The sequence below is a fragment of the Galeopterus variegatus genome, unplaced genomic scaffold (assembly GCF_000696425.1).
Source record: "Galeopterus variegatus unplaced genomic scaffold, G_variegatus-3.0.2 Scaffold1241, whole genome shotgun sequence".
Classification (NCBI taxonomy): domain Eukaryota; kingdom Metazoa; phylum Chordata; class Mammalia; order Dermoptera; family Cynocephalidae; genus Galeopterus; species Galeopterus variegatus.
The window spans coordinates 77256-103893 of record NW_007727352.1 but is presented as its reverse complement, the minus strand read 5'-3'; the positions used below and the strand labels follow the sequence as shown (position 1 = coordinate 103893).

The 26638-nt window shown below is 38.0% G+C and overlaps 1 protein-coding gene across 3 annotated transcripts; it reads right to left on the bottom strand.

Annotated features, from left to right (window-relative positions):
* Positions 1–2545: 2545 nt before the first annotated feature.
* Positions 2546–26287, bottom strand: API5 (apoptosis inhibitor 5). 3 transcript variants are annotated; one of them, XM_008575807.1, is made up of 14 exons: positions 26071–26287; positions 22272–22433; positions 20907–21000; positions 20298–20363; positions 19469–19620; positions 17500–17706; positions 16766–16870; positions 15310–15399; positions 14054–14235; positions 13858–13951; positions 13338–13394; positions 9863–9939; positions 8851–8987; positions 2546–4584 (listed from the first exon to the last, which is right to left on the bottom strand). In XM_008575807.1, the coding sequence occupies exons 1-14, from the start codon at positions 26137–26139 to the stop codon at positions 4562–4564; spliced, it is 1515 nt and encodes a 504-aa protein (XP_008574029.1). In that variant the 5' UTR covers positions 26140–26287; the 3' UTR covers positions 2546–4561. The 3 variants fall into 3 exon arrangements, with proteins under 3 accessions (XP_008574029.1, XP_008574026.1, XP_008574027.1); XM_008575804.1 differs by having other exon boundaries at positions 2546–4589; positions 26071–26272; XM_008575805.1 differs by having other exon boundaries at positions 2546–4589; positions 19469–19611; positions 26071–26238.
* Between the last annotated feature and the right edge of the window lie 351 nt (positions 26288–26638).

Below are 26638 nucleotides of genomic sequence, written 5' to 3'. Positions count from 1 at the left end.
GGAATTTAGAGAACTGCCACGCTAACCAAAATATCGAAAGAGAAGGCAAAAGCCACAAAGCCGAGGCAGACAGCCCTTCTGGTTGCAGCAAGTGCTCGTAGCTGCGGCTTTGCCAGCAGCTCTCCCTCCAGCGGCCTTGCCAACTTGGAGAGGGCAGCCCAAGCTGACTCCTTTAGGATACTGCCATGGCGTGGACCACGCCATGATGACTAGAGATTTACTTCGTTTTGTTAGTGGTTTTAGTGAACAAACCTACAACTTCTAGGAATAAAGCTACAATTTCTTAGGTTTTTATTGATGTTAGATTTCTTATTGGTCTAAGTTTATAATGAAATCCCACCTGCTGTTTTCTGTCCACCCAGTCCTTATTTGAGTTCCTCCTATAATTTCTAAAAATGGGAGGCTAGCTGAAAGCTGAGGGAACACACATGTAGGTGGTCCTGTAACCAACTAGAGAGGAAAGGCTTCCTAGAGAGAGTGAAATCTAGCCTGACCTGAAGGATGAATCAGTTAGCTAGATGAATGGGCAGAATCAGGGAACAATGATTTTCCAGAGGAAACATGCCATGTTACAGTATGGCATTTTCCTTTTTTTTTTTTTTCCTTTTTGTCTTTTTTACTGACCGGTAACGGGATCGCAACCCTCAGTGTCACGCCCATACCGGGGACCGGCAACGGGATCGCAACCCTCGGTGTTGTGCCCGCACCGCGCTCAGCCAGTGAGCAGGAACCGGTCTCCACATGGGATCCGAACCCTCGGCGGGAGCGCCGCCGCACTCCCAAGCGGCGCACTCTCCAGTGCGCCACTCTCCAGTGCACCACCAGGCAGGCCCAGTATGGCATTTTCTTAAAAGCCAAGTGTCCTACAAGTTTTGCCTCCATCTTAAATGATTTTACTTGAGATTTTCACTAGACTGGCTCAATATCATCCTCCTGGTCTCAGCTCAAATGAACTCAGAAGCTTCTTCTGACCATTCTATGCTACCTCTCTCACACATTAGAATGCTTCAGGGTGCCTTAAATTTGTTGGGCTCTGCATAATAGAATATAAACTCCATGAGAGTTTGCCTGTCTTGTTTACCACTCTACCCCAAGGCCAAAACAGTGCCTTCAACTTATTATGTATTGAAAGCTTACTATGTACAAAGTGCTGCTGTAGATGCTTGGGATTACTAGTGAGCAAAAAAAAAAAAAAAACCACAAAAATCCCTACCGTTGTGGTATTTTTGCCACATTATATTCTAGTAGTGAGAGACAATAAATAACACAGAAGTTGGTAAATACTGCAGAGAACATATAGTAGGTTAAGTGTGATCTGGAGTCTTGCAGAGGTAGGAAGAAGTATTGCAGTATTAGATTGGATTCTTTGAGGATGTGATCTTTTGAGAATTTGAAAGAGATGAATTAGATATGAAATTAAAACAGTGGCCAGAGGGAACAGCTGGTGCAAAAGCTCTAAGGCATTAGTGTCTTTACCTGGCATGATTGAAGCAAACTGGCTGGGGCAGAGTGATTAGGAGGAAGAAAGGCAGAAATAAAAAGCCATGGTAATGTTTCTGATTTCTATTCTGAATTTAGGGAGCCATTGAACAGCTATGAGTAGAAGAGTGGATGTCTCTTTGCTGCTGTTTCTAGAACAGATTGTAGAGTTAAGTGTGATAGCAGGGAGATCACTTAGGTTATTATGAAACTCCAGGCAAGAAATAATGAACATATACATTTGGTAGTCCTTAGCATATAGATGGTATTTAAAGCCAGAGGACTGGATGTGATCAGCAAGGGAATTTAGTTACCTTGTCCCGATCCACTTAAACCTTAACTTTCAAACATGCCTAGCCATCTTTAGGCTACTTCAGGAAGACTTTTTAATAAAGACTGGTAGTTAAAGTAACAAGTTCCAACTTGCTTTACATATTTGGTAAGTATCTGATGTTTTGCTTTGATAAAAAGAAACAAATCCTTTTTTCGGAAGATTATATTAGTGTGATGGTCAATTTTAGATGCCAACCTGACTAGATTAAGGAATACACAGAAACATAGTAAAGTATTATTTTTGGGTGTGTCTGTGAGGGCATTTCCTGAATTAGCATGTGAACCTGAGTGGACTAGGTGGGAAAGATCTGCCCTCAATGGATGGTTAACACCATCCAATCTGCTGGGGGCCGAGAAAAAAAAAAAAAAAAGAGGAAAAGGCGAATATATCTGCTGGAACTGGGACACATTCTTCTCTCCTGTGACATCAGAACTCCAGGCTCTTCAGCCCTTGGGTTTGAGGTCTTATATGAGTGGCACCTCCAGGCTCTCATCTTTGGCCTCAGACTGAGCCATGTTACCAGCATTTGAGGGTCTCCAGCTTGCAGATGGTCTATGGTGGGACTTCTCAGCCTCTATAATTGCATGACCCAATTCCTCTAATAAGTCCATATCTATATACATGTCCTATTGGTTCTGTCTTTCTGCAGAACCTTGACTATCCAGGAATCTGAAGTTACCATAATTACAACACATCAAGACACAAAACAAAATTACAAAAGGAAATTTATTTCAAAAGCATATGGGAACATTTACATTTAAACAAGATGATAAACAGGTGTCTTGTAAAAGAAAAAAAATCCAGGCATGAAGTTTTTCATTCAAATTTCTGAAGCAAAACTAACCTAAGTTGTGCACTATTGCCTTAGTAAAGGGAAGGGGAACAGCAATGTGTTAAGGGAAGGAACAGTCAACTCAGTATCAAACTTGAAAAAGTAAAGTCCCTTCTGCTCAGCTTTGACCTTAGAAATACGCTCAAAAAAAGAAAAAGAGGAAAAATTACACTCATGTTCAAATTTATATAAGCAGGTCCACACTAGCTGGTCAGTTTTCAAATAAATGGCAATTCCATGTTCCTATGTTCAGATTCCAAGGGAGCTCAGGTTCAGCTCAGTCTTTTGGAATGTTTAGAGATTATTGCCACCACTCCATAGTCAAGCTGACCAATTTCTTTTGCTCACTTGTATCATTTTAGCCTTTTAGAAATTATTTTTCCCATAAATATGTGCAGTAATTCTAATAAAGGGGTTTTGCTTTTTTCCCAGTGTAGAGGTAATGGTAATGAAGACACCTGCATTGGAATAACACACTATTCCTCAAAAAATACATCAAACTACTAAATCAAATCAAACCAGGCATTTGATTTGAATACCCAACTTGGGGAAGTAAGATTAACTGTGGAACAAAAATATATGAAACATTCAAAATGCAGAGCAAAGGGTCTATGCTACTAAAAATGCCCATGACATTAAACACTCCACAAACCCCCCATCTGTTGTTTAAACCTAAAGATTCTATTGGCTAACTTATACAATAAATTTGATTAACAACCTGAGAAGTTAAAATCTTGAAAGTGGCAAAAGCAAACGGAGAGAGCATCCCTTACTTATTGGTACCATGTTATCAAGTCACTTTTCCTGGGTAGCCCTGGTTATTAAATCTCCAAATTCTAAATTATACTATCTCATCCTGTAGAAACCTATATGTACATCAGATTCAATATTTTGGCTGTATTTCACCAATAGGGATCTCCACATTTATCTGTGAAAATGCAGCCTTTGTTTATTTTTAGTTTTAAATAACAATAATCAGATAAGTGCAACTGACTCAAAATCCCTTACTACAGGGAGTAAAAACCTAGATAACAAGTTAATAATAGATTCAGCCTCAAAGGGATAATCACCGTGTCAAAGACTACCCGTTCCTGGAATTTCAAAAAATGATATATGTTGTGTAATCAAGTTCCACAGCATGCATATATATACACACACTCACATATATATGCTTATGTATGTATGTATATTATACATACACATTTCTATTCAAATAGTAAGATCCCATATTCAAAAGTTTGTATCAGAATATATGGAGAAGAATAAAGTAAGCAGTGCAAAAGCAACTTACTTCCTCCTAAAAATGTAACGTCATTTCTACATCTTAAGAAAGCTGGTAAGTATTTTGCTTTTATGCCACTAGGTAGGAATGCTGCACCACTGCCTAGTAGCTTTCTTAAAAAATTGTAAAAATAAAATGTTAAGACTGACCGTTACTCTTCTCCATATATTGGGCAAAAAACTAAGACGGGAGAGAAACATCAGTAACCTCGCAAAACTGATGATCTTTACTAGCTTTCAGAACTAGACTGAATTTATTACATTTTAGACTTGAATAGCTCTCAATAACAAATTATCAAGATGTTAAAAAGTAAAAGATTCACCATATGAAGTCTGAATAATGATATTGCAAAAACAAATCAAGACTGTGGACAAAGCATCCAAAAATATCGCTGTGGTTTTACCTTAGACACAACCATGGTCTGTTACAAAAGTAGATCATACATACAAAGGTATAAAGAACATTACGTTTTTAGCTGAAGGCAGCAGTCCTTTTAAAGGGGCATCCCTGGCAATCCAATGAGTAGTAGATTTTAAGTATGTTAAGCTCGTGACAACGCTGTAGAATGTGATGTCGTATTCAGTAGAGTCTTCCCCGACTACGATTTCCTCGTGCTCCCCAACCTCGGCCACCTCTACTTCCCCTGAAGGCTCCTCTCTGCTCTACGAAAAAGCGAACAAGGGTTTAGGTCTTGCTCAGGACTTTGTAGCATGGCAAACACAGAAGAAATGTAGCCTTTAGCTCTGAATGTAGCTGTAGGCCCTTTAAAAGTGGAAACGTTATTCTGCTAGTCTGTCTATAAACTCATTCTGTACATAAAACCAGGGCAATGTATATACTGAAGCACACATGGAAAGGCACCAAATACACTCATAGTAGGCACTCAATTAAATGTATCCTATTAACAAAGTTGTTTCAGGGTGACATTAGGATAACTATACTTCTTAGTCCTTTATTTTGGTTCCTATTGCTACCAAAGATAATTAATGAAACTATATAAAGTGTCTACACTTAATATGGAATTAATAAAAATGTCATTGGTCTTCAAAAGTTAGGGCCATATATGCAAAATCTCTATCAATGATCAATTTTGAAAAATCAAAGTAGGCTGAAAAATGTCCCTTTCAAATGCAATAAATAGGTAATTTTTTTGTTTTGGTAACAATATTTCAAACAACTGAATTCACATAAGTGTATATCTGAATGCCAACAGCTTCTTTTTACTGTTTTATCAGGTATGTGAGCTTCCCAGAGTGCTGCCTAAAAGGTGATATATAGATGTATGTATGTATATACACAATGTTTGTGTACTGGTATAGATTAAGCATATCTTTTGTTGAAAGTTCAAGTCACTTGTGTCACATTGTAGAATAAAAGAGTCTTTTCTTTGATCCATTGGTTAGTCACTTTTAGAACCCCAGAGAAATATTTCTCGAAGAGTCTTTCCAGTGAAGAAAACTGACTGAAGTTATCAGCAAGGCTGGACTTTTCATCATATGTAAATGAGATCAAAGCTCTTCACTGAACTTTCAAACTTACCCATTGCAGCAATAAAAAAAACTTGGTTTTGCTGTTTTTGATGCACAATTTTGGAGGCTTGAAAAATACCTTTTAAGTCAATTTTAATAATTTTTTTTTTGGCATTATGTCTTATTAGGGTAGTGTTTTGATGTCCCCCCCCCCCCAGAAGAAAAAGTAATTCAATTCTGAGACAGAAAAGTAACTAGACCATTTCTCAGTTTAGCCAAGTTAATAGTATAACAGAATGGCATATGGTTTGAAGTCATGTCTTATGCCATAACATATTTCTATAAGTTGACTGGTATGCAAACCATTTTAAAATGAAATCATCATGTTTATTACGTTAGTGAACACATTCAGAAAATCAGAGGTGGTCTCTCTGACAGAACCCCTGTGACTGTGGGTACATTCAGGGAGTGTAGTAGCCTTTATGTCAGCTTTAACTCAGCATTTTTGACTGCTTAGATTTGGACCTATCTATGCAGATGTCTGCACATTTCCCCCACCATACTCCCGATAAAATGTTCATTTTTCTGCTACTTTAACATCAACATGCTTAAATTAACACCTTCTAAGATATTAGTTAGCCATAGCTAACAGACTACTAAAATCCACTTCAGTTTTTTTTTAATATGAAGAACAGGGTTAACCTCAATTGTTTAGCTTCATCTAATGAGTATATTAAATACATGGTGTGAAGGCATTATTTATTTGATGTGGTTATCTTTCCTGTACTGACTATTTCTTTCTTTCTTTTTTTTTTGTCTTTTTTTATGTCCGGCAACGGACCGCAACCCTCAGTGTTGCGCCCACACCGGACCGGGACCGGCAACGGGATTGCAACCCTCGGCGCTGCGCCCGCCCCTCGCTCAGCCAGTGAGCGGGAACCGGTCTGTATGTGGGATCCGAACCCTTGGCGGGAGCGCTGCCGCGCTTCCCAAGCGGCGCACTGTAGCAGTGCGCCACCGGGCCGGCCCCTGACTATTTCTTTCTGATCACCAACTGATGTAGCCATTTATACAGTATAAGGATTCACCAAGTTTTATCCTAAGGGAGCATTCTGCATTTTCATGATCTTTCCAATCGTTCCAAGCCTATGTTATTAACTTTTTTTAAAAAAACTGCTCCCAGTTAAAATTATACTTTAAGTATTATTTTTATATTCTGAAAAGGTAAAAGGTGAAGAACACAAGTCACAAAATATACAGTTTAGTACTTCTGGATTACTAGGGAACTTTGTGTGCAGAAAGGAAAACTAAACATGGATATGTGTTTATGAGTAATTTAAATGAAAATGCACCAGGAAGTTGAACTAATTTGTAGGAACCAATCCCATGTCTGTAAAGCAAAAAACAGACTCTGGTTAGTAAAGCAATAAGCTTGGATACTGAGAACTGTTTTCAAAGTTAAGAAAACTCTTTAAATTGTTATTGTGAAAATGCCTACAACCTGATCATATTAAACTCCAAAATGTAAAATGCTAGCAGAAATTTGTTCTTACTTTCTAATAAGAATCAGAGTTTGGTTTCCTTTGTATGTTACTTTGCCCTTCTGTTACTCTGAAGACTGAGAACTGAAGTTGTGACTCCTGGATTCTTGTCGTGAGTAAAACTTTGCTTATATCTTTCACATTGATAATTTTTTGTTTTTTGAAAAAGTCACATACAATCTAAGGTGTTACAATTTTCTTTTTTCTTATTTGGCAGCTGGCTGGTAAGGGGGTCTGAACCTTTGACTTTGGTGTTATAACACTGCACTCAAACCAGCTGAGCTAACCAGCCAGCTAGCATTACATTTTTCACATCTCTTTTCCAGGTGCATTATGTCACCTGATTTTGCTATCAGGCAGATAATGAGTTTTGTCGGACAGAATCCTCACAGAAACTCAAAAGTAATTGACCTGCCCAAGTGAAAAGGAATACAATTCTTTTATGTATTGCCATAGCACCTGATTGCTTTCATTTAAACCACATTCTAGCATCTGAGATAACTGCTGATTTCAAGAATGGCACTATTAGACAACACATTACATGATACAAGTGACAAATGACAATATTTGGTGCAACCAAGTAACAGAATCCTTTCGATTTACAAAATGCTTTCACAAATATTCTTATTTGAAGCTTGTAGGAGCTGTTATCCTCATTTTTCAGATAAGGAAAGAGGTGAAGAGATGCATACTTACAAATTGTTATTTAAGTGAATGATTTCAGTTATCTATCCTACACTAAAGTTGTCTCAAATACTATGACTGCAGTAGAAGGGTTCATTTCAGTCTAAAATTGGCTTTCTATAATCTATTTGCTCAGACATTAGATGAATTCAGCTATTGTAGGAGGAATTTACTTAATGTCACAATTAACTTATAAATAGAAACACAGAGTATATGGTTCAGAATGTACTTCTAAAAAAATACTCCAGACTTAATTCTGACTGGTAATCAAACCACAAGCATGTGTGGTTGTCAGTATTATAAAACTTTGTCTTCCTAAACAAGAAGCTGAGCTGGTATTTCTTTCTTTCTTTCTTTTTTTTAAAAGATGACCAGTAAGGGGATCTTAACCCTTGACTTGGTGTTGTCAGCACCACGCTTTCCCAAGTGAGCTAACCGGACATCCCTATATAGGGCTCTGAACCCGTGGCCTTGGTGTTATCAGCACCACACTCACCCAAGTGAGCCACGGGCTGATCCTTGAGCTGTATTTCTGTCCGTTCTTTTAAAAAAGAATTCTTGAGGAAATAAGCCAATGAGAGATAAACTTCACTTCTGATTCAATGATTCAACAGCCCTGAGAGAGAATGGACTGGTAGGCAGCTCTCCTGGCTCTAATGGCTAAGGGGGAGTGGGAAGCACTGATAGGAGGACTGCACTCTGGGCGGAGGGAGAGACTGCAATAGAACACCTACTCCTTGCCACATGATGCTTGAACATCTGACTCCACTCCCACGACATTTCCTTTTCAAACAGTTACAGAAGATGAGAGGGCAAGCCACAGGCTGAAATGTCTGGGAAAGATCAATAATACTATATCTGCCAGAAGCTATACCCCCTTCCCTGAGGGAGAATGCACAGAATGTCTTGCCTTGAAGCTACAACTGGGAAAACAAGAAATGGATGGTTTATGCTGACTTCCTTTCTTTTTTCTATTGGTTCCTCTGAATACAAAACGCGTATTTTTCTTTTTTAAGTGCTCAGTGTTGCATGTTCAATTCAGTGAGTTCATACGGTGAGTTAGAGAGGAACGGGGTAAGCTGTTTCCCCAACAACTCTAGTTCCCCAAGTTAACTCAGAAAAGTCACCTGACAGAGCTATGATACTTATATAACTAATAATTAAAATCAAGTACAACACAATTTCTGCCTCATCTCTCACATTGCTTGTACCCAAACGGAAACGCTCACCATAATTAAAGCTGCTCAAATTGCTGCTGTATTTCCCACTGGGAGGATTATAAATCTGCCTGGCATCCCTTTTTGGTCCTGCTGTAGATTTCTTGGGTGGTGAACCTGAAGTTGTATCTTCACTAGCTCTCTTTTGTCTGTAACAGTAGAAAGAACAGCAATTAAAAAACATTCTATTATGCCAAAAACTATCAATACATTTATAATTTAGCATATGGGCTATGAAAGACTTCCTAAAGAGGATAATCATATTGGAAAAAAGGAAATAACGTTTAATGTCATCAAATTAAGTGTAACTTCGTTATGCAGACACTGTCAGAGGGCATTTACAAGGCTTTAAGGGTCGGCCCGTGGCTCACTCGGGAGAGTGCGGTGCTGATAACACCAAGGCCCCGGGTTCGGATCCCATATAGGGATGGCCGGTTCGCTCACTGGCTGAGCGTGGTGCTGACAACACCAAGTCAAGGGTTAAGATCCCCTTACCGGTCATCTTTAAAAAAAAAAAACAAAAAAAACAAGGCTTTAAAATAATTTGAAATACGGGGCCGGCCCGTGGCTCACTCGGTAGAGTGCGGTGCTGATAACACCAAGGCCCCGGGTTTGGATCCCATATAGGGATGGCCGGTTCGCTCACTGGCTGAGCGTGGTGCTGACAACACCAAGCCAAGGGTTAAGATCCCCTTACCGGTCATCTTTTTAAAAAAAAAAAAAAAAAATTTGAAATATGTAGCTTCATAGACTTAAGTGCAAGTGACTCATTTTATAAAACTTGTCAGAAAAGTCTAGTCATGCTATAGAAATACAAACAAGCCAGAAAGTTCCAGGGTTGTATTTTACCAGTTTATTTTACAAATATTGGAAATTAGAGTTCGTATTTTAAGTCATACTCATAATAGTCATATTTTAATGTCTTATTAAGAATCATTTAACTATAATAATGTACCTTTTTGTATAGCAAATGTAACAACTGAATTCAGATTACACTCAAATCCCTTTTAAATATATTTCTTACCCAATCTCAACCTTCTGTACAGGTTTCCAGGATAAAGTTACCGTGCTCTTATAAGAAGGAGGAATGTGGAAGAGATCCTGGAGAGACAAAATGAGACAAGACTTCTAATGTATTTGCTGGTGGCAGGGGAGTAGTGGTGAGGCTAGGAAAAAGGCAAATACATCTTAAAGATTAATTTTAGGAGGGAGAGCTTTAATTTATCCTTCTTGCTCTTGTGCCGGTGACTAAAATAAGGAACTACATAAAACTGCAACAGAAAAGTAAACAGAACAATTTTGTTTACGAATAGGACCTATTACCTTATTAACATAATTTTGTGCACCTCACAAACTGCAACTATTTTTTCCTAAATGTCATTTCAAGTTTCAGATAAAATATCAATATTTATCAACTTTAATAAACTAAGAACTAAGGCAACAAATAGGTATTTTCTTTTGCATAGATGCAGTCACCTAAGTGCTTTAAGGAAAATACAATTGTGCAATATGCATTTTTTTTTTTTTCCTTTTGTGGTGGCCAGTACAGGGATCAAACCCTGGACCTTGGTATTAGCAGGACCATGCTCTAACCAACTAAGCTAACCAGTCAGCTCTATGTAGCTGGGTAATATGTGTTTGTTTTTACAAACTTTTTAAGTGGTTCAAAATCAGGATGAAACTAAAGCCCTGGCTAATCACGTTTTCCCCCGTCAAATATCTATAAATTACCAATGAGGAAAATACTAGTAAGATTTAAATTCTATGCTATAAATATGGGATAGAAATGCAAGTGTTTGCTGGATTTAAATGTTAAAATAATCTGAATTGAAATAATCTAACCTCATAATATCCTAAAAACTCTGGAAGGATTACTAAACACATTTATTTTTAGTATTTTGCCAAACATTTCTTACTATCTTTACTCTAATTTTTAAATATATGTAAATTTGATAAAGTAAACTTTTTCGCCAGTTAAAATGAGTATACTAATAAAAACCACCTTCTACTATATAAAACTTAAATCTAGTGTGTCAGATCAATGTAGGGAATTGGCCAATATAATGTGCTTTGAATCAAAAATGTTTGAAGTTTTTAGCTAGAATGATTCAGCATGTGATAATGTTATCCACTGAGAAAGGGACCACATGAAGAGGAAGGGGTAAGGCTTTAATTTTAAACATGTTAAATCTCAGGTGACAATGGGAAATCAGGTTACCGTTTGGGAATTCATTAAAATAGAAGAGAAAAAAAGCAGAAAAACCCCAAACAAACAAAAAATAAAACAGAAGAGAAGGCAAGTTGTGGAATTAGATGAGTCTGCCTTGGTAGAAACAAAGATTGTGAAAAATGCCAAGAATGGACCAAAGCACACCAGTTTTTCCTGTGATTTCCCTAAAACAAAAAAATTGATCATGTCACACACTCCTAACCAACTTTAATATTTCAGGATTTTCTGATAAGGCACCTGTGATATTATGATACATATATTTTGATTTGCATCCAGGGTTCCTGGCTCACAGCCTCTACAATCCTTTTATTTTCCTACATAACTAGAGCGATGAGTATCTTTTGTTAACATAGTTGGCCTTTTATCCTTGATTCCAGAAACAGCTCCAGAACAGCTCCAAAGCATAAAGATAAAAGTCAGTCTTTTGTTATTTATAACAAACCCCTTTCAAACACATACAAAGTACTTTCTGGAAAGTCCCTAGATAACCACATGATGGGGGCTGGTTGGTAGGAGAACCAACCTTGTTCTCAGAGGGTAGGAAGTCACAGCCCCACTCCTAACCTCTGGGGAGAGAAGAGCAGCTGAAGCCTGTTGATCACCAATGGTCAATGATTTAATCATACCTACATATGAGCCTCCACACAAACCCAAAAGGACTGAGTGAGGGGGAAATTCCAGGAAGGCGAACAAGAACATCCACATGTCGGGAGGGTGTTGCACTCCAACTCCAGGGGCAGGAATCTCCTGCACTAGGAACCCTTCCAGACCTTCCCCTATGTATGACTATCTTTTCATCTGGCTGTTCATTTGTATCCTTTAAAATATCCTTTATAATGGACTGATAAAATGTTTCCCTGAGTTCTGTGAGCTGCTCTAGCAAATTAATTAAACCCGAGATGGGGGTTCTGGAAACCCTGATTTATAGCCTGCCGGTCAGGACAGGTAAAACACCTGGGGCTTGCCATTGGCATCAGAAGTCAGAGGCAGTCTTGTGGGACTGAGCCCTCAACCACACATCTGGTGTCAAAAGTGTGTTATGAGAGTATTAGTGGAGAAACCGAGTTTATTCCTATATTCTCAAAGGACCCTACACATAGGTTGCTGACCCCAATTCATCTCTTTCCCATACATCTTCCTACTACAGTCATCTTTTAGATCACTTATGGTTTCCCAAATAGGAAACTTTCTCATTTATGTGCGTAGGTGTCACAGTACTTCCTAAGTTTAAAATGTTCTTAGCATACCAGCCAGCTGCAAAAAAAAGATAAAATGTTCTTTAACATAGACTTGTATCATCAGTTCACATTTTAATATATGGATTTACTATTTAGATTATTAATTATATTTAAGATTTTTAATAAATGGTGGCTATTGTAAAATTTTCCTTAGGAATCATGAGTTGGTATTATCTCCTGGTTTTAATGTCTTTTCACTTTTCTACTTGGCAATATGACACTCATTCCTCAATGTCTAATTCACTGTTGCTTTCTCTGAAAAGCTTCCCTCTCTCTCTTTTGGTAAAAAGTAATTAATTTTTCCATAGGATTTTTACCAGATTAGCTTTAAGGCATACTAGTCTCAATTTTGCTACTGTTAGGCTTTGTGCTCTAGTTGTTACAAATTCATTAGCAATTTCATTTCTTTCCCCACTGTGGCCACAATACCATTAAGTTGTAGTAACAAGTAATGACTACTTTGTGATTCTTTAGTTTTTTGTTTAGGCTAGTAGATACTTGGGAAGAGTAAACACAACTGAAGGGTAATTACAGCTGAATGGTAAGGTACACCCTAGCCTACAGCATAGAATGTTCTCAGTTTATTACATAAACAAGTCTACAGAAAAGACCACAGGAAGACATTTCATGTGCTACGTACATGGGCATTCTTAGAGTAAGCAAAGCAGGGTTCTACTGGCCATTCAAAAGGACCTAACAGCATTAAAAACACCAGAACTTAAGTCACTCAAATTTGTGAGTCCAAATCTATCTGTTCCAAATGCTCTGGGCCAGAGGAATTTGCATGCCTCTTTTTGTTTGCAGAATCTTCTACAAAACTTTTAAATAAGTAAAACAATGTATTATTTTATGATAGCTGCAGAAATGTCACTTGGTATTATAAAAAGTAGAAAGCTTCAAAAGGCCAAACATTGGACATGAGATGACATCTTCCCTTAAAACAGTACCATTACAGACCTAAAACACATGGAAAACCTCTTGCCCTGACTTTCTAGCTAGCTGTGACAGTTAGATAAGAAAGGAAGACTTACCTTGATTAAAACATTGATATTGTTTGTTATTTTCAATGCAACCACTTTAATTTTGTTCTGTAGAGGGAAAACAAATTAAATTAAAATGCCAATAATTTCTGTGTGGCATATTCCACTCCAACATAGAACTAGAGCAACAATATTTCTCTTTCAGAATCCTTTCTACAATTAGAGAATTCTTTGGTTTAAATCTATAAATAATGTTTGTTCCTATTTCTTGATTCTAAACAAGTCTAGAGATGGCAAAGCAAATAACCTTTATGTTTCCTGCAAAGGACAGAACGTTAAAGTGTTATCTACAATTTGCCTGAAAAATGAATGAGGGATAGGCCATAGTCAGATGCACACAGGAATTATTTTAAAAGAAATTACTTTAAGTTACAGGAAGACTTACTTCATTAGGAATGGGATGAAGACTGATTAAATTAGGTAAGATCAGGGAAAACCAAAAATCCCAACCCCAACCTACATAGTTTGGTATGGAACTGGCAGTTTATAAGAAGTGTGCCAATATTCTCACCTCTTCTGTTTTTAAGGCCTCGCCCGTTTTACCCTGGAGTGCCAAGCGAAGTTGCCTGATATAAACCTGCAGGCCCCGTGCAAAGTACTGCAGCCTAAATGAAGAAATATTTGTTAATTAGCAATTCACAAAAGCCAGGGAGCTTCAAGATAGCCATAACCTGTGCCAAAGATCGAATCACCTCAATCATACATACCTGATTTTGAAATCTTTCAGCTTTTCTGCATTCAATTTGGCTGTTAAGAAATCTGGAAGTTTTCGGCCCAACTGGTGAAAGCTATACAACAAACATTCCACATAACTGAACTGCAGCTTGGGTTCTTCATTACCAGCATTCTCCCCATTTTCTGCTTCTTCTGGAGGGAGAGGCATGTACTCCTAAAAGATGAAAATACACAAATGTTTGCAATCTGCTCTAAGTACTCTAATTATAAACATACACTCAAATAATTATAGGGCATGATTTTAAGACATGAAACATTAAAAACTACCAAAAACAGAAACTTGAGAAAGATTTCACTTTTACCTATTGGATCAACGCACTAACCTGTCAACTCTCCATATTAATTAATGTTGCAGCTGGTACTACTAATAATGAAAATTAAGTAGCCAACATTTATTAGGCCATTTATGCAGATGAAGGAACTAAAATTCTGAGAGCTTAGGTAACTTTCCTTTGGTTACAAAGTTGAATAAGCTGAAGGGTATGGATTCAACCTAGGTTTGACATCAAATGTTGATGTTCTTAACAACTACATTATGCTAACTCCAAAAACCTTTTTTGGACATTAGTCCATATGTTTAAGTACTGACTCTCTTTACATTCAAAGAGCTGCCAAAGACATTCAATATCAGTGATATAATACCAAGTAGATCTGGATGAACACCAGATGTTGGATGACCCAATTCATGCGAGGGGCCGATGCTTATCACTATGTTAGTTATGCAACTGGATCACATCAGCAGGAAAATCACTTGGTGATGTTGATAATGATTTTATCAGATAACCTATTTTCTCCACAATTATAACTTAAATGACAGAATTTATTTCCTAGCTGCTGAAGCTTCTTGACCTTGGGCAGTTATGATGGCCTGGAGCAAATGACCTTTTGAAATGCTAAATTCAGTTTTGAGAGTATTTAGCACAATCAGAAGAGTCAGAACTAATTTCTTTTACACAGACATAAAATTATTTGATATGGGAATAACAGAAAGATCCACTGAGACCTGTATTATACTTTATGCAAAGCATCAACAGAAGAGACACTAAGATTAAAACAGATATTGTAAAAAAGTAGACAACATGTGGCCTATGCAGCTAATAACACCTGCTAAAATTATTGTTTAATCTAAATTTCAAAAGCTGGTTCTCCGTAACCTAGAAATTAATACTAAATTAGACTTTGGGGCTTATACACTGACTATGCCATAAGGAAAGAAAAATGTTCTTACCAATAACTTATCGAAAAGTTTCCTTAAATTTGTTTCTAGCTTCTCCATGTCACCACAAAATGAACTCATCTCTGCCAACAATTTCAATACCTAAAACACACAATTCATTGTTATTACTATTTTTTGAATGAGCAAGGGCTGTAAAATGAGAATGATTCTAGATAAACTTTTTAAGGCTTTGCTGATTTTCAATTATGCTTTTAGAGAATGATGTTTAAACTGGAAAAAAAGCCTTAGAGATGCTGCCCTACATTTTACTGTTGAGGAAAGTCAAGGTCAGAGATTACGTGACTTGTCAAAGTCACAGTGAATGTAAGTGGAAGGGCAGACCCTAAAACCCAGATCTCACGATTCCCAATATATCTGTGACAAGTAAAGAAAAAAATTCACAGGGCCGGCCTGTGGCTCACTCGGTAGAGTGCGGTGCTGATAACACCAAGGCCACGGGTTCGGATCCTATATAGAGATGGCCGGTTTGCTCACTGGCTGAGCGTGGTGCTGACAACACCAAGCCAAGGGTTGAGATCCCCTTACCGGTCATCTTTTAAAAAAAAAAAAGAAAAGAATTCACAATGACACTTTCTGCTACAGGTTAATATATGACAGTGTGAATGACAACACAAAAATGATAAGTACATTAACTTAGTTTGTACTATAAAGAACTTAGGAAGAACTGTTAACAGCAAAGATTTACTAACATTTAAGGTAGACCTCATTTGCTATTAAATTTAGTATCTGGGTACTAGCTAAAAATATTGGTAATTGCTACTATTCTCAAGTTTCATCCCTGCTTTACCCATTTCAGTTTGATGAGCCTATCCCAGGACATTTGAACCAAACTATGTCAGTGCACTGGGAGACTCTCCTTTTTCCCAAAGACCTATAAGAGAAATGGCACGTGCGTTTGTATATTTCAGCCCAATTCAACGATTATTATTAAGTGCTCTTCAGAATCAGGCTGTGCACTAGATTATGGAACTACACAGATAAATCAGGTTAAATGTGGGGAGAGATTATAAATAAATGTTATATTACAGATGCTGTGAAAAAATGTATATGTATATTACAGTTGAGATACAAAGGCAGAACAGTAATCAATTCTATTGGAGGAAAAGGAATAAAGAATATTTTGTGTTAATCAGGTTTAAATCTGGCTCTGTCAATTATGGACAGAGATGGAAATGGTCATAAATTAAACACCTTATTTAAAAATATTACGGCAACAAAGGTAGGGGTTGGCAATAATGAATAGAGACAGTGCTTTCCCATTGCAGCAAACTTTAATCAAATCCATAAAGCATCCCTGTGCAATTAATCCTGGCCTAGGAGATTACTGGGTAGCCATCACCAGGCATTTAAATTACTCTCTTAGAAATCAGATATAAGTTAGTAGTTTACATTTTGGTTAAAATATGAGAACGCTTTTTCAGTGCTAAAAGCAGAAATTTTCTCTTACCTCCAACTGTATATCGAGACCCTCCACTGGGGTAGTCAAGGTACTGAGATTAGGGAGAACCTGCTCACAGAAATAAGTCACAAACCTTGTGGAATGGACATTTTTCTGTAAGAAAAATCCAAAGAACATGGAGTTGTCAAAAAAAAAAAAAAGAAATATCCTCTCAAATACTATAGTAGAATATCATGACAAATGCTAACTGAGCACCCTAGATAGCATCAACTTACGACAACTAAAAATATAATAAAGTGCATACCTCAGAGCACCCTAGAAATAATCTCAATAGACAATAGTCTTTCTTGCAAAGTCATCTGGAGCACTGGGACATCTACACATCTTTGAACTCTTCCTTGATTTTCAGGTCAAACTTGGTGTAACACTTTAGTGTCAGATTTTCAGATTGCACGTTTCTCAAAAATGATAGATTCTTTAAACTGTGTTTTTCAGACTAAATGCACATCCTAGGAGACTCACGGCCAGGGAAAACAAAGCCGGAGATAGAATACAAAATTCTCATGACTTGAAAAGTCTCTAAGCAAGCTTTTAAAGAAATTTCTTGCTGTTTTGGGTTTTCACCAACCCCACCTCAGCCTCTATAAAGTAAATGTTCACTCCATTGTGTTAAGAATAATTTTATGAAAGGGTTTGAGAAGAATGTTCAAGTGAGTATCTATAGAAATATATATAGCTAATAGAGTGATCAAAATACCAGCTATGTAAAACAAAGAGCTCACAGAGAAGAGGGGCACTGCCTGCCGTGTGCACTGTAAGAGCCTGTCCACGCAGTCAGGATCCGAGGGATTGAAGGTCTGTTCTAGGTCGGCCTGCTCAGCCACCAACTCTACAAGTTGCTGTCTTCCACTCACTGTCTGTAAACTTTTTAACCCAGATAGTATCTTCATGAACAAAACAAATTCTTCACCAGTCACATCTTCTAGGACCTGAAAAGAGACAATTAAGAATAACAATATCTTAGGGCCGGCCTGTGGCTCACTCGGTAGAGTGCGGTGCTGATAACACCAAGGCCACGGGTTCGGATCCTATATAGGGATGGCCGGTTTGCTCACTGGCTGAGCGTGGTGCTGACAATACCAAGCCAAGGGTTGAGATCCCCTTACTGGTCATCTTTAAAAAAAAAGAATAACAATATCTTTATCACTTGAATGAGAAAGATCAACAATGAGAGCGAGTAGCAAATTTATTTCAGTTCCTTGAGTCAGTTTGACATTAATGCTTCTGAAATACTGATTATTATGTAATTGAAAGGCGGGGCCTTGAAGAGGTAATTAGATTGTAGGACCATGCTGTAGTGAATGGATTAGTAATGGTGGTTGTGGGTGTGGTTCTGAGGGCTTTAAAAAGGAAAGTGCATGAGAAGCTATCTCTCTCTGCTCTGCCATTTTGCACTGTGATACCCTGCCATCACTGAAGTCACCACCAAAGAAAGCCTTCACCAGATGTGTTCCCTGGACTTTGAACTTCTATCCTCTGAAACTGTACACAATAAATTTTGCTTTCTTAAAAATTACACATTCCAGGTATTTTTATTATAAGCAAGAGAAATGGACTAATACACTGATGAAAAGATAACTTCTAGCTTCAGTCAATTGAGTTCCAGAGTAAACCATGCACTCTCCAAGGGGGCAAAAATCGGTTCGTGGAAAATTTTACTTTTTACGTACAAAGCACAAATTTACGTACAGTACATAAACAGATATACAGTATACCTGTGGCATTAAAATTTCATAGGAGAGCAATTAAGAAAAAAATGTCTAAAAAGGCTTGTTGGGGGCGATAAAACAGTTCAGAAATTCTGTAGCAAACTGTTGAATCAGATTTCAATTTCCTATATTTAAAAGCAGCCTTATTCATACAAACACAGCAATTGTACTCAAAATAGGAGACCACGCAAATCTTATTTAAAGTCTTTCATAACAGTGAGTCAAAACCTTTCTGATCACTGACCAAAGGAACTCGTAATCATGACCTACTCTACCAGGTTACTAGCCTGGTAAAATATTCCGATATTCCCAGTTGAAGAGCTTCTCCTTTTTCTCTTACTAAAGAAACTGTATCAGTACGCAAGTAAGTGGTACTTTATAGAGAAAACATCGTCTCTTCTTAAACATATAAAAAAAGTTAATTATTCCCAACCTTTGGCACTTTAAAATGCATGAAATAAAATGCATGAAAAGTTAATTGTGACACACCTTGCCAATCTCAGTATTCATAACTATGCTAGATGCTGGGAGGACAAAGAGACATGGTCTCACACCCTTGAAGAGCTTACTGTGTCATGAATAGGAGGAAAAAATAGATCATTTCAATGTGATAATATATTTCAGCTTCCAATGATCCAGAATACTATGAGAGAATACCCTAAGATCGGAGAGAATGGTAGGAATTAGGGAGAAGTTTCCTGGAGGAGGCGATTTGTACAGTCCTGAAGGTTGCATAAATTTTGAGGATAACACCCTAAAGGATTTAAATGTGACTACATCCCTTTAAATCAAAACACTGATTGATCATTGCAAGTGAACAAAATGCTAAATACAATATAAGAAAAACCTGAAGAAGTTCTATTGTGGTTCTAATGGGACATATTTTATACACAAGCCACATATAGCACTGACGAATACTGCCAATTTCAAGTATGTTCTTCTGCTTGTAGAGAATTTCTACTACCTAATGACCAAAACTTACCTTTTTGGATTCAGTCAGTATAAGCTCCTCTACTTCCTTTGTTAAGACCTCATCTGGTAAAGTCTTAAGTTTTGTAGAAAGAAATTTAATTGCTCGTTCTCTAACAATGTCTTCTCCTTGAAGTATTTGGCTGAACAAGCCACCTAAAGTCCCTGCAAAACAAAACAGTTGTCTGTACCAAGTCAATTCTACAGTGTAACAAAATTTGTAAATTTAACTCAATTTATAGTATTTCTTCTCAGACAAAAAACACCCTGAAAGGGGCCGGCCTGTGGCTCACTAGGGAGAGTGCGGTGCTGATAACACCAAGGCCACGGGTTCGGATCCCATATAGGGATGGCCGGTTAGCTCATTGGGTGAGCCTGGTGCTAACAGCACCAAGTCAAGGGTTAAGATCCCCTTACCGGTCATCTTTTAAAAAAAAAAAACAAAAAAAAAACCACCCTGAAAAATCAATACTGGTTAAAGTTAGTTTGAAATATCCATAGCCCCAACCATAAGATTGATCACATGCTTTGTTCATGGACACAGTGTCAGCTTGAGCATGACTTTCCTTTTTTATCACTATTCAAAATGAAATCCAAGTAATCTGGAAGAATTTCTTTAAAAGTGACAAAAAGAGTTTCCCAACAGATTTATAATGGAAAAGTTTAATCTGCCTTTGCAACTATTTGTATTTCTGCTGGTTTTTCTAGTCACAAATATCTTGAGCTTTGGAGACAATTTTCAGAATTTTTATGAAATAGAACCCCAGACTTTATTCTTAATAAGTAATGCCAAGCTCCCAGATTTTTCAAGACATCAAACACAATTCACAATAACAACTTACCTTTTGCATCCATCTTAAATATACTTAATAGGGCATTGTTCACTAAGTTAAATTCTGCAGAGTCATCTAAGTAGAGAAAAAGTGGCACAATGAATATAAATTACAAATATCACCTGCTTCATTTTCAAACTTAAGAGTCAACATAGTTTTTTTTGGCAAAAGTAAACTTAATCACGTATTTTTTAAAATGTATATACAAGAGTTTACAGAAAAATGTGACTCCCAACATGGTTTCTCACAGATTACATTGACAGGAGACTTATAACCAAGCAATTCTCTCAAGTACCACAAAGATATATCTTCCTTATAAGGGTAGAGAACCTTAGCTGGCATGTCTAAAAGACTTTTATGTTATGATGGTACAATTATAAACCTACAGGAAATTGGGGGAAAAAATTATGATGCCTTAAAATTCCCAACAGAATCCAACCATTATGCCTTAAAAACAAGGAAAACACCAGGAATTACATGATATAAGCTTCAAACTACTGAAAGAACGAAGTTTAACCTCCATCAGAGGTAGGATCTTCAGCAACAACATCCCACAAAGAAAGTAAACATAGTCACTATTTCAGAGAGATATTTAGATAAAAAGGTAATAATCCTCACCTGTCTGCAAGAGTTGGGTTAGTATATCTGCCACACGGGGAAGATTTTCACCAGTGGCAAATTGAGGCAGCTCTTTAATCGCTTGACGTCGAATCTGGGCATGATTTCAAACAAAAAATTAACCAAATGCCATCATCATTAAAAACAATAAACTCACCTTTTAAAGAAAACTAACACCACAGAGAAACCATAATTAGAGTTATATGAGTCACAAAAATCTAAAGCATGAGATTTCTAGCAGTTTAAAAATAATTTGTTCTAATTTAATGGTCAAGTTTCACAGAATAAGGGCCGGCCCGTGGCTCACTCGGGAGAGTGCGGTGCTGATAGCGCCAAGGCCCTGGGTTCGGATCCCATATAAGGATGGCCGGTTTGCTCGCTGGCTGAGCGTGGTGATGACAACACCAAGTCAAGAGTTAAGATTCCCTTACCGGTCATCTTTTAAAAAAAAAAAAAAAAAAAAAGTTTCACAGAATAAATAAAACAAAATGTGGTGGAAAGGGGCGTTACATAAAATTCCTGACTAGGGTAGACAGATTTGAGATTACAAACAATTGTTTATATACTAATTATATACAACAAAAGGGGTTTTATACCTTTGAGTATATAATATAGTATTTCTTAAGAATGGCTACTGAGGCAATGTCATACACAGTAACTGTTTATTTTAGAATTTTCAGTACTGACTACTTGATACAACACTTGTGGATTTGTTTTGTGTGCTTAATTCCAAATACTGATCTTGGAGTATTAGGTTTTACATTAAAAAAATATGGAGTTTATATCCAGCAAATTCTGCATGAAATGTTAGTGATTCACCGATTTCATTTGAAAAGCCAGGAGCTAACAGTTGAAAATTCTTAGAAACCTGTATCAACAGCCAGAAATACTAACAGTTCATTCTATTCCAAGGAAAAACTATTTCTTCTTATTCGAGCAATCACATACAATTATTACAAAGACTAATTATTTTTCTGCCATGCGAAATATATGATGTTAAAACTATTTTATAATGAAGACTGTTAATACTTTAAATATCCAAACAAGCAAAAGGTGATTGAAAACTGTAATTTCATATGCACGATGAATAACAATCTATGAAAAAGATGCGATCCACACCTGTTTTTAACAGAGAATCATGGCTAAACAAAACAGAGTATTCTGTGATTCTACACATTTTTCACAAGTAAAAGATTGTGAAAGAATTAATACATTTTTTCAAATGTAGATTCAAGGCTGGGTATGGTGACATCCCAGACCATATTGTGGTATTTTATTGTGCAATGACATGATTACTACTTCAATTAATCAGCCAAACATAGAAAGACTTGAAAACTTACTAAAAACCATCAATCACAAACTTACTGACACGTCTTCATCCTCACAGAGGTCTAACTGTGCATTGATAGCAGAATCAGCCAATTCTGGAAAATGTTTAAAGAATTTTGGAATGAATTGAGCTGCTAATCGTTTTTCCTTGGTACCACCCTTCACACCATCCAATATCACTTGATAGGCATCTTTATGCTGAAAAAATAAAGAAGAAAAGAAACACAATTTTGAAGGATGGGAAGCTAAGTAAACAACTATAACAAATGTATTTGAGTCTACTTTAAATTTTTACTCAGGATAAGAAATAAGGCTTATTTTTGGAGTTTTGCTGCATAAATTAGACACCTATTTCCCCACCCTCTGCTTCTTCTCCACCCCCACTTTATTTGTGAGTTGGGGAAGGGAGAAGAATAATTCTAATTTTAGTGAAAAAAAGATAATAAGCTTGTTAGTGTACCAACATTTCTTTATTCTAGTGGCTACTGACCATAGCTATGTGACTATATCATGCTTAAAAAAGTATGGTATTGTAATGAACACCATAAAATTCTCAAAGAATTGTGTTACATTTACTCAAACATAAAAATTAAATTGTTTGCAATTAACACCTGGAAGAACGTAGAGAAAATAACATTCCTGAAATTAAACAATCCCAGGAAGGTTACGAAACACAGCTTAATTCTACCTCGTATTTTAGGGTACGGAAGAAAACAATTCATTGTATATAGCAAGCCAATTTTGGATTAAGACAGATTCTAATGTCACACATTAGGACAATATGTTGAAAGCCCTTGTTTCCTTTTTTTAAAAAAATGCATAAGTGCTCTCCCTCAGATACTTATAATGGGAAGAATCAACAAGTTTCCAATCTTTCTTATACACTCTAAACCAGACCTCTTATTAAACGGCTTTGATCAAGCCCACAGATAACTAATCAATACGGAAAGGCTATACATACATCTTCTATTTGGATACATGAATAAAAGTTTTAAAAACTTAAAGAAAACCTGAAAAATTATAATCTTGATACCAAATGTGTACACAGCATAGTGTTTATTCTGTGTAATGCATGCTCTAAGCACTTTAGATATGTGAGCTTACTTCATGCCATCAAGAGAGGAATGACTAATGAACATCCAGTGAATTATAAAATTACCAAAATTTACTTTATAAAAATCGTTTTCATGGATAATACTATGTTAAGTGAAAAAAATAAAGTAGGACAAGAAGTTATTGATATACCAAGCAGAACATCAACTGCTAAATAATAGAAATTTTTGTGAATACAGTTAGCTTTCTCATGAAATGCAGAAACATCAGTCTTCAGAAGTTATTATGTAAAACTGTATATACACTTTTAATGCTAAGATTCAAAAAAATCATGGCTGACTTCTCTACCACTTTACAATCCTGTGGTTTGCCTCATAGCTTCCAGACAGACTTCATAAAATTAAAGTATTAAACAGTTCTGACATCCTTACTTTTTGCAGGTATTATAAATCTAATATCCTTTAACTCAAACTTAAAGCTTTTGTAAAGCCATTTGAAGAAACTCCTTACATTGACTAAAATAAAATCGAAAATCTCTGCTTACAACATCCCTTCTTCCTGTCAAGAAAAAAATACGTATTCAAATAAAAAGGAATCATTAGCAACACTTCTTTAAAGTCTACCAGGAACTGAGTAATTCCTTGCGTACATGCATCACAATAGGTATTATCACTATCCCTATTTTTCAGATGAGAAAACCGGGGCTCGGAGAAGTGAAATAATTTGTCCAGGGCCACACAGCAAGTTAAGTAGCAGATCCAGGACCTGAACACAGTTGTGCTGGGCTCTAAAGTCCAGATCTGTGCCTAATACCAAGCTGCTGTAATTGGAGTCTTTCAAATTCGTGTTCTGAGGTCTTAATTAACAAGAGAGAAGAAAAAGCCTTGCCAGATCTAGGACCATCAAAGGTAAAATTTAAGTCCTAAATATAGGCTCCACACAGGCATCTAAACTGAGATGTAGCATCCCAAACACAGCAAGCCCTTTGGAAAGTTAGAACATTACAACATATTCAAACTAGGAATCACACTCTCTACCATGAGTAAGCATCAATTTCATCAAATAATTTGACAGTTATTGCCAATAGACTTCAACCAATTACCTTTTATATAATGCAAAAAGTCAATTACAATTTGATCCACATTCATCAGATATATTCTGAAAGAAAAAATTCGTGGACGTGATTGCCAAAACATAACCAATATGCAAGAGGTCAGTGATGTACCAGGTAAAGCCATGTTTGGGTCCAGGATGCAGCTTCTAATAAATAAATCACTATTTTAGATTAAGCTACAACAAAGTCCCAACATCAAAAAGTTTTTTTTTTGGTTTGGTTTAGAGAAGGTTCTACTTGAATTACACACGTCCAGAAAAGTGGACGGTAAGGGTACTGACGGCTTTACTAATGTTATTAGACTCTAGGATCTTGCTCTTTCTACTCCACGGGATGCATAAGCGGAAGAATAACATGAAGTTCTAGGGCCTAAAAAGATATGGCATGGGATTTCTAAAACAATGATCAGGATTACCTCTAGGAGAGCATGGTTCTCTTCCCAAGAACACACACACCCAACCACTTATTTCGACTCAAGTTCACTGTACTCCAGTACTTAAAACTCACACGAAGAACCAATGGCTTGTTCGGACAATTCAACACTGCTGAGAAACTGTCCATCTGGGACGAACACAGGCAGAGTGCTCTTCCAGACAACTCTCCCTGCACCCCCCCTCCCAACTGCATAACACTGTTTTATTTTTTTCACAAAACTTTTTAACTGAAGACACAAGATCTATCCTTTTTACTTGTTCATCACTAGACTCCCTCACTAATGTACATTCCGGGAGAGCACGGATCTTGGTATCTGTACCTCAGGCACCCAGCAAGGCGCCTAGCGCGGGATAGGAGCTCAAAAAGTGTATTAAGGGCCGCCCCGTGGCTCCCTCGGGAGAGTGCGGCGCTGGGAGGGCTAAGGCCGCGGGTTCGGATCCTATATAGGGATGGCCGGTGCGCTCACTGGCTGAGCGTGGTGCTGACAACACCAAGTCAAGGGTTACGATCCCCTTACCGGTCAAAAAAAAAAAAGTGTATTAAGGGCCGCCCCGTGGCTCCCTCGGGAGAGTGCGGCGCTGGGAGGGCTAAGGCCGCGGGTTCGGATCCTATATAGGGATGGCCGGGGCGCTCACTGGCTGAGCGTGGTGCTGACAACACCAAGTCAAGGGTTACGATCCCCTTACCGGTCAAAAAAAAAAAAGTGTATTAAGGAAACGTAACGAATGAAATTGCGACCTCTCAAAGTCCGGACGAAAGGGTCCCTCTTCCACTGTTTACAAACTTCTGTATCCTAAGCACTCTTTCTAAATCAATAGCAGATTGAGTTAGCATCCCCAAAGTCAACCTTTGACCTCTTGAGGAAAACTCTCAATTTAATCTTCCAGGGACTGAGCTCGATCTAAACGGAGGAGAAAGACTGCCTAGAAATCTACAGGACAAAGCTCCAGAAGGAATTAACGTGAGCCTGAAGGGGCTGAATGAAGAAACGCCACGGGTGAAAAAAGGCTGGCCGAAGGGGGCAGAGACGCCTGCGACCCGTGGGACAGCGCGCTCCCTGGTGAAACCGGAGCCTACACTCCAGAAAGGAGCCTACCCCTCCGAAATAGCCTGTGGCGACGGGGAGTCCGCGGGAGCGCGAAGCAGCAACCCCGCGCGGCGAGGGGGGCGCGGCGGATAGCGTTTTCGAGAGGCCGCGGAGCTCCGGGCCCTGCAGGCCGCTCGGGGACTCACCTGGCCCACTTGCTCCGTGGCATCGGCTAGGATCCCATAGTTGCGGTAAAGCTCCTCCACCGTCGGCATGGTGAGCGACAAGCCCTGGGCCCGCTCCTCCTGTCGTCGTCGTCGCCGGCGCCACCGCCGCCTCGGAACTCCTCCAAGCCCACGACCCGCACTATTACTCCTCCAGCTGCCGCCAGTGCCGCCGCCAGTCACCGCGCACGCGATGGCTCTGCCCCTAACGTCTACGTAAAGACATGCGCGTCGGGAGAGAGCTTCATTGGTTTCCAATGCGCCGTCTGGGGTTTTTTCGCCCTCTACCGTTTGGAGGTGCAAAAAGCATCAAGGACGATTAAGTTAACTAGCTCACGCTTTGTGTAATGATTGTGCCTGGTTAGGTTAGGAACTCTTGATAGGGAGTGGGGGAAAATACAAAGATAATTGCGTTTCTGTCCTAAAAGATCTTACATTTGCAGAAAAGTGGTCTTATAGGGAGAAAACCAGAAGTCACAAACTTCGTTTCCTACAGATTCGGGGAAAGTAACATTAATCTGTGGCAATCGGGGACAGTGGGTCCGGTGTT

Bases quoted from the DNA above. Each gene is read 5' to 3' on its own strand.
- API5 (XM_008575804.1), bottom strand. From the start codon at position 26,139: ATGCCGACGGTGGAGGAGCTTTACCGCAACTATGGGATCCTAGCCGAT. The intron at 21,001-22,271 runs GTAAGTTTGTGA...AATCATGCCCAG, and splicing joins GTGAGGATGAAGACGTGTCA to ATTCGACGTCAAGCGATTAA. The intron at 13,395-13,857 runs GTGAGAATATTG...TTCCCTCTACAG, and splicing joins AGGCCTTAAAAACAGAAGAG to AACAAAATTAAAGTGGTTGC.